The sequence below is a fragment of the Propithecus coquereli genome, unplaced genomic scaffold (genome assembly GCF_000956105.1).
Source record: "Propithecus coquereli isolate 6110/MARCELLA unplaced genomic scaffold, Pcoq_1.0 Scaffold166, whole genome shotgun sequence".
Classification (NCBI taxonomy): Eukaryota; Metazoa; Chordata; class Mammalia; order Primates; family Indriidae; genus Propithecus; species Propithecus coquereli.
In genome coordinates, this window is record NW_012141191.1 from 395217 (window position 1) to 407529 (window position 12313).

At 36.0% G+C, this 12313-nt stretch overlaps 1 protein-coding gene across 1 annotated transcript in view; it reads right to left on the reverse strand.

Annotated features, from left to right (window-relative positions):
* Window positions 1-12313, reverse strand: part of TMC1 (transmembrane channel-like 1) — a 174130-nt gene that overhangs the window by 51471 nt on the left and 110346 nt on the right. Inside the window, exons 11-14 of the mRNA XM_012641587.1 lie at window positions 4253-4397; window positions 3428-3622; window positions 720-899; window positions 432-593 (exon numbers count right to left, since the gene is read on the reverse strand). Coding sequence (XP_012497041.1) covers window positions 432-593; window positions 720-899; window positions 3428-3622; window positions 4253-4397 — 682 coding nt within the window. The remainder of the gene's footprint in view (window positions 1-431; window positions 594-719; window positions 900-3427; window positions 3623-4252; window positions 4398-12313) is intronic.

The following is a 12313-nucleotide window of genomic DNA, read 5'->3' on the forward strand; positions in this document are numbered from 1 at the left end:
GAAAATTGACATAATTAAAATTAGTATTAGTGTGTGCTCCCAAAAGAATTCATTTTTGTTTTGTTTGTTTTGCTTTATAGCAAACAAGTAACAATAGAGTACCATTTAAATATTTGTTTGAGTGTGTATCTAAATATGGGTGCTTTATTATAACACAGATAGTAAACATCTCTTCATACCATTTTAAACTCTCTTTTTTTAATATGTAACTGTAAAAGGGATATATAATAATAGGATTACCTCAAGGGATGGATTTAAGAACTGCTTGAGATAATATACATGAAATTCAGAGCCAGCACTCAGTAAATATTCAATAAATCATAGCTATTGTTATTAATAAGCAATTAAAAAAAGATCTCTCCTTTGGAAGAAATATTGACTCTGCTCTTCTGAATTCACTAATTGTCATACACTTCTGTTGGTAGCGTTACCTGTCCCACCATTGTTTCCCAGCAGGGGCCTCGAGGTACATCTGCAGGGTGAACATAAAAAGGTGCCCCAGTGCTATTTCCAGAGAGCGATGCATTGTAGGCCTTGATCATGTTGGCCTCCCACAGGGTAATATTGGCCTTTACTAGCTTCTCCTCTTCAATCTAGAAAGATTTGTTTCCAAAGAGATGGAAACAAAAATGAAAACAACAGTGTTCAAAGGCACTTCTGACAATCTCAAGACTGGAAATTTAACACTGATGGCAAGGACAATCCAGACACAGGCGTACCTTGTTGTTAATCTCATCCATCAAGGCAAGAATAAACACATACAAGTTGCCTAAGAGAAGAGCAAAAATGCGTCCCAGTAGCCATTTCAAAGCGATGAGAGGATGGTAGTCTTCCAGTTCCGCAAATAAGTCAAACAGTGTTGGGCAGAACATCCCCAGGAGGGACATAACCATGTTCATCTACAAGGAGACATAAGGAAGGAACTAGGTTAAAAGTGTTTAGAAATTATTATTGTTTTCCCAAGAATTTTGGAAAATTCTCTGCTAGGTTACTTTAATCTTTTATAAGACTAAAAAAGGATTATTTCATGCATTTTTAGAATTTGATCTAAATAAAACAACAAAGACAATATTCAACACATATTCTCAAGATATGCATGTATAGGAGAATGTGCATGTGCCAGTAGTAATACTCTGCTTTCTGGCACAGTAAGGAATGCAATTTACATCACTCTCTACTCAGAGAACACCTACCGTTCTACGTGGCAACTGATTCTAATACAGTGATGTGCTTCAAAACAAGATTTCCAAGGGAAATAGAAAATGATTTGCTTGAAGATGAGATCCAAACTGGAAATACTAATTTTATAATCACCAGCATATGGGCTAATTTAATCAGTTAAAATTGTTGAATTCCCTGAGATGGGCTCAGGACTAAATACTGAATCTTTGGGAGTGCAAACTTTCAGGGACACAAAAAAATGGGATGGGTTTTATCAAAGAAAAGAGAGTAGATTCAGAGAAACAAATAGAGAACGCATCACATAACGTTATAGAAGCCAAGGTAGAAACATTTTAAAAATGAAAGATTGATCTATAATGGCAAAGGCAAGAGAGTGTTACAGGAGAATGAGGGAGAGAAAGAGAGACACAGAGAGAGAGAATATGAATAGGAACACGAACAGTAGGAAATGTGGTTCTTATCTCTTGGCTGTTTAGTGCCCTTATGATTATATTTTTAGGCTAAATTAAGTCAAAGGAAAGAATCCAAAACATGCACTAATTTTATAATGGGGAAAAAAAAAAGATTTCAAGAAACTCTGGTGACTGTCTTTCCCAATTTGGCTCAAATTGTCACCACTAAACATTTCCTATTTTCCCCTGTGGACTCCATGTTTTGAATGACTATAACTACCCAGGTTATATTTAGAAACTAATTGCTAATATGTTTATGTCATTTTTATTAAGAACATTATATAAGCATGACCAACAGAATTCAAACTCAAACTCAGAATTCTATTACATAATATAAAATCAGCATGATATAATTGCAGTCTAATGTAAAAACTTGGCAGATCCTGTGAAATCTTATATAAGGTAAATTTAAATTTGGTTTCATCAAATTTATAAAGTTATTCATGAATCCCCGTTGCTACCCTCATTGATCCCTAAGACTCAGGGGCTGCCTGAAATGGATGTTAAAGAGGTTCCTACAAAGAGTGATTCTTTTAATGATAATCAACTATGCATTCTTTAATATGATTCATTTATACAAAAACATGATCAGTATGAACCATGGGCCAAAGCTACATGATAATTTTGCCTGCGTGTACTATTATAATTGTAAGAATTTTGAAAGCAAACTTAGCAAATGGTTTGAGGTGTTCCTTTGGTTTAAATAAATAAAGTCATTGCTCAATGACTTATTTTATAGGTTTTCATGAAGTGACTATGATATTACAGTCTTTAAAATATATGGACTCTCATCTTTCTTGACACCACTTTAGAAATACATATAATTTTTTTATTTGGAGTCACTTTTGGTAAGTATTATAGATTATATCATTTGCTTTTCTAGATATTTTAGGAAATTCTATGCTTATGAAGACTTGCCTTAATATTTTGGTCTACAGGGCTCTGCAAAACAGCCTAAATCTGCATATACTTTGAAAATGCCCAAGCTCAAAATGATGTCACATTGTATGCTAGAACACTTTATGAAAGGAAGTAGGCCCTAGCAATAACTCATGACCAGTGATTTACTGAATCTAAATATCCACCTCTAGCCTCCTTTCTCTGACTTGCTAAATGGGCAGATACACTAAAGGCAAACAACAATCATAAAGTTTAATTCCTAGAAAGGAGATGGCCTGCCTCATCTGAGTAGCACTCAGAGGGAGAGTCAGGGGGAGGAGGAGATGGAGATGTGCAGTTAGGCTTCTAGTGAAAAACAGAGGGAAGCCCCAAGTTGCCCAAAGTTGGGGAGGCCATCTAAATGATTCCAGTGGGATCAATGTGGGGACCAAGGGCTGTATCATGGCTGCTTTAAACAATTCAGTTAACAATTGGATCTTTCAATAATGGGGGATTTATGGAGAAAGCAGCATAGGGTCATAAAAAGAATCTTGGACTTGAAATCAAGACTTCAAGGTTTTTACCCTGACACTTCTCCTAACTCTGTGACCATAAATACACATCCAATCTCCTGAGATTCATCATTTCCTTCTGTAAAATGTAGTGGTTTGACTGTATGTTTTCTAATATCTTTTCGACTCTAACTTTTCATCAAGTTACAAAATGAAAAACCGATAGTAAATTTAGAATTAAGACTGGAATAGAGTGGAAAATGTGCAATAAATTTGGTTAATTGCAAGGCAGGATGGGTGGTAGGCAAAGAGTGGCCTTATTTAATATTCCATCATAGAAGCATAACCCACGAAATAATAAATGTCAGGTTCTAAACACATAAAAATCACGCAGAAACGAACTTCATTTTTTTCCCACCACCCAAGGGTGTCAGGATCTTGCTGTGCAAATTCTTGGGATCGCTTCACAGCCCAAAAGATGAGGTATCCACTCCCGCCAAGTGTTAGAAACACGAAGAAGTTAGCGAGAAACCTCAGGAATCTGATCAAGTGGACATTTTCTTCTACTTGGGCTGCTCTTTCTTCTATTATAGCTTCCTGTGCCGAGGCAAAACAAAATAAAACAAAAAGGAATATCTTAGCTATGAAAAGTATCATGAACTCAGGAATTATTTTTGCAAACATCAGAATGTGAGGAATGACAATGTAAACTAAACCTGGGATTTCACAAACCAGGTGAACATGGTTAACTAGTGAGGGCAAGTGAGAGAAAGAAGAAAGAATTCTTGCAAATTGACTGATCTAATACTAGGATTGTCTTTATTCTAAAAGATATGTCCTTCCAGTACAATTTTTTAAAACTACATAATAATGTTTTAGAGTCACTTTAAATATTGTGCTAGCTCATTCCTGTAAATAATTAGTGAGTATTGTTCTATTATTTAAAATATCTGATTCTGATTACTGATGGTCTCATGTTTCAAACAAGTAACATTATTTTATTACCAAACATAAAGAATAAAAGTCTTTAAGGGATAATAGTGATTTTATGGTTCATTGGATATTTTCCAGGCATAATCAGAACCAAGCCCTGATCCCAAGAAGCAGAAATGATGAGTTAATCTTTCTTTTAATTGTCACAATATTTCACTCACTAGACTATATAGAATGCCTCCAGTTTTACTCTTAGAAATACAAATAACAGGATTTTTAAATTTGAGTCTTTACCTTAAAGTTCATTGTGATAGAATTAAATTTGTTGTCTGCTGTTTCAGGATTGCCGATTAGGTAGTCCCAGCTGGTGAACACCTTCCAGCTGAAGTTGAAAGTGTTGTCGTCACCACCTCCATCATCACCAATGTTTTTTGTCATCCTGTAATGATAGGGAGTTTAACCCACCGGCCAAAATTAAAAGAAAAAAAAAAAGAAAAGAAGGATAAAAGAAAAGGGGAGGATAGAGAGCAAGAAAATATGATAATTATAGGTAAATTGGAGAAGCAATATCTAAAAGATGTATAGTTTATTTTTAAGATTTCATAATTTTTAAATTGTTCATTTTCCAGGCCTTCAAAATTAAAAGACTACTCAGCATTGATGATTTTAATAATTAAACAGGTACATACAAAACAGTTTTTTTAATTGCTTTACTTAAACCAAGACATTAAGGTCATATAAATTGTTCTTAAAAGGATAAGGATCCCTTTAAGAATCTGATGAAAACCATTGAGTCCCTCCTGAGGAAAAAAAAAAAAAAAATGTACAGACTTTTTTACATATTAACCCTATTCCACACAATTTTAGTTAGTTCCCAGATCATCTGAAGCCTATGGATGGACTAAACCAGGCCAAGAAACTCCTATGTAAAATTTAAGTCCCACTAGAATCTCCTCTCAAAGAGTGATTACATTGAATGCATTAAATTTCTGTCTACAATTCTTGACCAAAAATCAAGATTTATATACAACTTTAATGTCAAGTGGCTACATATATTCTAATCAGTGGTTTTTATTTATTTATTTATATTTTTGATTGAGGAGTTTAAAATGCATTTACTTATAGGTTTATTTTAGTGGTTGGAGATCTATATTCCACCTACCCCACTTCCTTTTTTCCTCTATCACTATAAATAGCAAAATCAAAATTTCATATGACACATCATAAAACAGTCCCATAAGGTAAATATTACAGTCATATGAGACCAAAAGAAGAAAAAGGAACAACGACATAAGGCTGACATTGTAGGTTGACAGGCTTCTCTAAGGTCATCTAAATTCCCCCATCATTAGCTCCACTCCTATGGAAGCTTATATATTTTAAATAGGCTAACACGTTATGAAAAATAATCACAAATAATTATTCCTTTCTTCCTTCCACCACTTTACCCTTGCAAATGGTGATTATGTGCATGCACTTGTTCTCCTCAAACACTTAGCAAGAGCTCAAGGTAGTTACTCTCCTTTTTACAGATGGGGAAGCTGAAGCTCAAAGATGTGAAATAATTTGCTAGACATTGTCCAGCAGTACAGCACAGAGACAGGTCAAGGGCTCAGATCTTCTGACTTCACTGCAGTGCCCAAGCTAGGACATCATGAGGTGGCTTAAACCATAAAAAATGCCTTTTTTGCAGGTCAAAAACGTTTGAAATCAGGCATTCCCTAAGGAATTAACCTAGGGAGAAAATGATTTATTTGATTAATATGCCATGGTCCATTTTTTGCACTGTCCTTGAGCAAAAGTTAGGACCTCAAGTAAAAATGTCCACTGGACCAATAAGTTTTCAATGAAGTTTTATCAATGAAAATGTTTTATAGCTGAAAACAGTCTCCCAGGAAGGTGAGCAAATTGGGATCATTTAATATGTGGAAAATAACATGAAAACAGGTGGAATAATGAAAGGAATGAGGAAGGATATCAAAGACAAACTTCTGCTGACAACATTTTTTTATTGAGATATAGCCCTGGTAGATATAGCCCTGAGTAGCTCTGTGTATAGAGCTACTTTTTATCTATAGAGAAAAAAATGTGCATATGAAAATTTCTCCTCTTTCAAGGGAACGATAGTTTCCAACTACTATGTCTATGAGTAGTAAACTCAATACATCATTAGCTTTGCCAGGGAAGTTGGGGAAGGCAATTGTAGCATTTATGCTGTTGCCTGAGGTTTTCATACTCAATTTCTTGTCTTGGACCATGAGTTTGCAGCTCCATTTACACATTGGGGTCATTTGGTTATTTTATGGGTACATGGGGATGATTTTAATACATGAAATAAATACCTCCATAAATCCTAAGCCAACAGGGTCACTATAATGTAGTCTTTCTCTGGTAAAATGGAAATTAGAATGAGGAAGCAGATTGAGAGGGAGGTAGGAAACAACTTCTAGAAACTCACAGGATAAAACCACTACACAAGAATAAGAAGATTATTGCAAGGATGATAGTAACCAAGTAGTCCCCCCTTATCTGAAGTTCAGCAATCAACCTCGGTCCAAAAATATTAAATGGAAATTTCCAGAAATGAACAACTCATAAGTTTTAAATTGCATGCCATTCTGAATAGTGCCATGATGGAATCCCATCCCACTCCATCCTGCCTGGGACGTGAATCCTCCCCTTGTCCAGCATTTCCATGCTGTCTATACTCCCCACCCATTACTCACTTAGTAGCCTTCTTGGTTATTAAATCCACTGTTCTGGTATGGCAGTGTTCAAGTCCTCCTTACTTTACTTCATAACAGCCCCAAAGCACAAGAGTTGTGATGTTCTTACTTGACTTGTAAATTGGCTAAATTTTAGTAGTTTGTTTTCAATGATTCTGTCTCCCTATTTAGCACGAAGAATGACTCATGAGCAACATGACTGAACCTTCCTATAAAGACTTTTTATTGCAATGTGTTCTGAGAACACAATATGAATCCTGCAGAAACTGCTTTGTTCACATCTTTAGCCTTGTCCATTTTAGTGCCCTTCCATGTTCCATCTTTTAGTACAGGAATCAGAATCTCTTCACCACCTACATGGTTTTATGAAGGCCACCTCTCTTTCAAATTTTCCACCACTGAATCATTGTTGTTTGTTTTGACCTCCAACAGCCTCTGACTAATTCCATCCTATTCCCTCTTTTATCTAAAATAAGCCTTATTTTGCATCAAATTATTAAAAAAGGATAGTGATGTTGGCAATTCAGATATGCCAAAGAGAAGCCATAAAGTGCTTCCTTTAAGTTAAAAGGCCAAAGTTCTCAACTTAATAAAAAAAGAAAAAAAATCAAATGCTGAGGTGGCTAAGACCTATGGTAAGAATGAATCTTCTATCTGTGAAACTGTGAAAAAAGGAAAAAGAAATTTGTGCTAGTTTTGCTGTCTGTCGCATCTCACACTGAAAAACTTATGGCCACAGTGCTTGATAAGAGCTTTGTTAAGATGAAAAAGGCATTATATTTGTGGGTGAAAGACACGAACAGAAACGTGTTTCAATTGACAGCATCCACCGGACGTCTTAGAACATATTTCCCCAGGATAAAGGAGGACTACCATATTGAATTCTTAAGAGAGAAGAAATTGCAGCAAATATTAGTTCATTAAATATGAAATGTCCAATTTCAAATCAAAAGGGTACTTTATTATATCTCAAACAAGAAGCAGTATAATTAATCAAAGTGTGGACCTAAACTATCAACACAGTTTTGCCATCTTAACAGTAGCTTGTTTATGCCAGTAGCCAAGGAGCCTGGAGAGCGAGTAGTGATGAAATCTCGAAAGGCGTTTTCCACAGCTTGTTGAAAATTGAATATTTTCCCTTGCAAGAAGTGGTCCAAAGCCTGAAGAAGTGATAGTCAATTGGTGCAAGGTCTGGTGAATATGGTGGACGACAGAGAGTTTCCAAGTCCAGCTGCTGTAGTTTGAGCAATGTTGTTTGTGTGACATGCGGTCAAGCATTGTCTTGCAAGAGGATTGGCCTGTCTCTATTGACCAATCTCAGCTGCTTAATTGCAAGCATACTCATCATTTCATTCAGTTGGTTGCAGCAGACATCCACTGTAATCAATTGACCAGGTTTCATGAAGCCATAATGGATAATACCGGTGCTGAACCGCCAGACACTATTAGGATTTTGATGAGTATTCAGTTTTGGACTGTTTCAGCACTTCATCTTTACCCAACCATTGTGCCTAACACTTTCAATTTTCAAAAAGAATCCATTTTTCATCACATGTAACAATATGGTGTATAAATGATTCACCTTTATGTCATGACAGCAAAGGAAGGCAAGCTTCGAGACAATTTCTCTTCTGATGCTCGTTTAATTCATGCAGTATACATCTATCCAGCTTCTTTATCTCGCTGGTTTGTTCCAAATGGTCCAACATTGTTGGAATAGTTACATCAAACCTTGCTGCTAATTCACATGTGGGTTGAGATGGATTCGCTTCCACTATAACTTTCAGCTCATCATTATTCACCCTGGTGTCAGGTCACTCATGTGGTTCATTTTCAAGATTAAATCACGAGAATGGAACTTCTCAAACCATTGATGTACTGGGTGCATTCATTAGCCACATTCTTCCCAAATACTTTGCTGATGTTTCAAGCTGCCTATGCTGCATTGGTTCCACCATGGAACTTATATTCAAAAATAACACAAATTTTTGACTAATCCACGGTTTCACAAAAATTACTCTTAAGAAAATTGAAAGATAATCACGGAGCAAAACATATGTTTGAAAGACTAAGGATGTACCTTCACAATAAACATAAAACAAGAAGTGTCAAAGTGAAATGTCAAAGATATCAACTGTCAGACTTACTATTTAAGGAAATTGGTCATTTTGTACTTAATAACCTAATATTGGACTGCAAAGGATAACACAAAAGTACAAATTCATAGTATAGTGGCTACAACCACTAGTCATTCTTTCTTTGTCATCTGTTTCCCCAACTGCACACCACAAGGACAAAGACTTTATTTTGTTCACCATTAAATCCTCAAACACTAGATAGCTTCCTAGATTGCCCATAGTATAATAGGTGCTCCATAAATAGTGATTAAATGAATGAATAAATACATAAGCTGTCATTCTGGAAGAAAATTTAGCACTGCAAAGAGCATCACCAAGTAAATACATGTAGCATAAATTGCTTTTGCATGGTACATAACATATCATCTATGCTTATTATGCCATTGCTGTTCAGTTCTGTCCTTGTCATTGTAAGAGGTTTCAACAATATCATCTCATTTTGTACACAGCTGCCATTCATTCCAGACTACAACTATCCTTAGTCTATGCTTGTAAGAGGTCAGTTTTTCATGTTGAATATCATAATCACAGAGGCAGGTCATAAAGCAGTAATAGGAAATGGAACTTAATGGCTTTAAGCCTTTCATATCTCACTGCTTTTCTGCTCCAAGCATTTTTGAAGCAAGTCAACTGTAATTTGAGGAAGTGGAAAAAATCATAAGCTTCGTGGGACTTGCCAGGACATCCTGCCCCTGCCCTGTAGGCCAGCCCCACTTACCCTTCCAGAGCCCATGACATGGTCTGAAATCCAACATTAGAGAAATCAAACATTGTCATCGCCAATGAAAATATCTTGGAGAAGTAAAATATTAGACTGGGGTCTATGAGGGACTCTTATTGTTTTTCTCTAATTAGACAAGAGAGATTCCTTCAGCAAAGAAAAATTAATTAGGGTAGGAGTAGGAGGGTGGAAAGAGAGACAATTTTGACTCTAAGATCCCCTGTAAGGATATCAAGAGACATAGAAGATGTTTGGGCAGAGTGTTAAGTAGGTCACTGCTATCTGGGTAAACAGGTACCTAAAAAGTGAAAAGAAAGTGGACAAAGGCACTGACAATCCACGTAGAAGGGAGAAAATGAAGTTCCACTCATTTAGAAATGGTGTATAAGATTTGCCATGAATTTAATGTAACTTTGGAAGATGCAAGAGTCTTATAAGACAAAAACTTGGTTTTGATAGGTTTAATTTTCTTTGTTGTTTTTTTACAAAACTTTTGGACATAGGAGTCATTTCAAGGCCATGAAGTTCCAAACGAATTTGACAACAGATAGGGAACAATTCTAATATAGAATTTAAAAAAATTAAAAAGGCTAGCCTGGACAAGCTAGAGCCAGGCCCTTGTCATCATCAACATAGATGAGTCCATATCAGAAATTAGAAAAAAATAAGTGCAGAATTAGAGAATGGTGTTGTTCAAAGCCAAGTTCTGCAATTTACTGGCTATTTGAGCTTAGTCAAAACAAACTCTGCTGAGTCTTAATTTCTTTATCTGTCTAACAGGAATAACTAATACCTACTCAACCCAGTATACAAGATTGATGAGAGGAACAAATTGACCTGTGTAAGGAGAAGAACAATACAGAGAGCTGGCAAGGTGTAGTGGGTAGAAGGTACTTTCTCTTTTTCTTTTTCTTTTTTGTAGAGACGGGGTCTTGCTATTGCTCGGGCTGGTCTCAAACTCCTGGCCTAAAGCAATTCTCCCAGCTGAGTCACAGGCCTGAGTCACCATGCCCTGCCTGGTGAACATACCTTTTGAACTAGAAAAATCTAGGTTTAAATAGGTCCTCTGGGCAAATGACGTGGGCAGTTCGTTTAGTATCTCTGAATTTTATTTTATTACTCATAAAGTGGTAAAATTAATACCCACTTTATAATGTTTAAGGGTTAAAGGTGATATAATTTAAACTGATGCATGGTAGATGCTCAACAAATGTTAATTGTTATTATTACTTCAAACATAAATTAATATAAATTATAATTATTGTTGCAGATCCAGAAATATGGATGAAAATATTGTAATTTTGCCAAATATAAACATATTTATATGCATGTGTTGAGGCTGGTTTACAGGATAGGTAGGTTTATGATATATATATAATAAATGTATACGATAGTCTATGTAGACAAAAATTTTAACACCATTTGGGGTTATATATGGCACATGATTTAGATATTTGAGGATATTATTAGCCTATTCTATGAATATTATTATGGCCAGGCTCATAAACAGCAAAAAATATAACTAATCCCAGGGAACCCTTCAATAGGGAAAAATCTTGGAAAAGCCTGTTGGGATAATACAGGAGAGTTTCTCATTAAGGCATACACTCCCTGAATGATTTAGCTGTTTCCATTAGTTCAGCTTCTATAAAATATATCAGTGAAATTTTGAATTTTTAGCTTAGACAACTGTTTTTAATGGGAACAGCTGGGTCTTGATATCAAACCACCTTTACATTGGGATATAAAATGCCAAACTCATGAGGACAACATATGAAGGAGCTGATGGTTTCCATGTCATGTAACTTTACAACATTATATTGTGTTAACTTGCTTTTAATACTTACGTGACTATATTCACTATGAAGATTTTTAAGCTGGTGAGGTGGATAGGAATATACACTGACCTGGAAAGAAAAGAAGGAAGGAAGGAAAACGGTAGGGAACAAGGAAGGAATGGAGCAAGGGAGGGAGAGAAGGACTTAAAACCAAGGTGACGAACCATCCCTGTTTGCCAGGGACTGAGGAGGTTCTGAAATGCAGGACTTCCAATGCTACAATGGGGAGAGTCCTGAGCCACCCTACCTTAAAACCTCAAAGTACTTTCTTGGGATTTTTTTTCTCATTTTACCTACCAATTTCCTTATTAAGTAATTAAAAATAGATATTCGCCCCATTTTATGGATGAGGCTGCTGAAGCTAACAGTCTGGGCAGGATGACAAAGTCCTGATGTAGCCTAGTTGATTTTTGAGCTCAGGTTCCTTTCTCTTCAGTTTGCATAATGTGTCTCATAAATTCACTCATACTTATTCCAAAAGTATATTTGATTGGGATGGGGGTGGGAAGAGGTGATAAATGATTCTATATAATTATTTATATCTCATCAATTCTTTTTGTTACCAAGTATTGTCCCCAGGGCTGGGGTGAGGTGAAAATCATGTATTGCTTATGAATTGTTTTGCTATATAGGCCGATGGGCTTAAACCACTTGCCAATCAGGTAAAGCACAACCAAAGGTTCATGCCAGAGTGAGAGGCCAAAGCCGGCCTGGTTTGGTTGACATAACATGATGACACTGAGGAGGAAATGTAGAGTTGGTGCCTTGCCCCTATTCTAAATGGCGTCTTTAAGCAAATTTGAAAAAGCCACTACTTCCTCTGGAGCTTCCTTAGCCAATGTTGTTGCCACCAGCAATATGTGGTTACTTACTGAGCACTTGAAATGTGACTAGTGAAAAATACACATCAGATTTCAAAGACGTGGTAACTA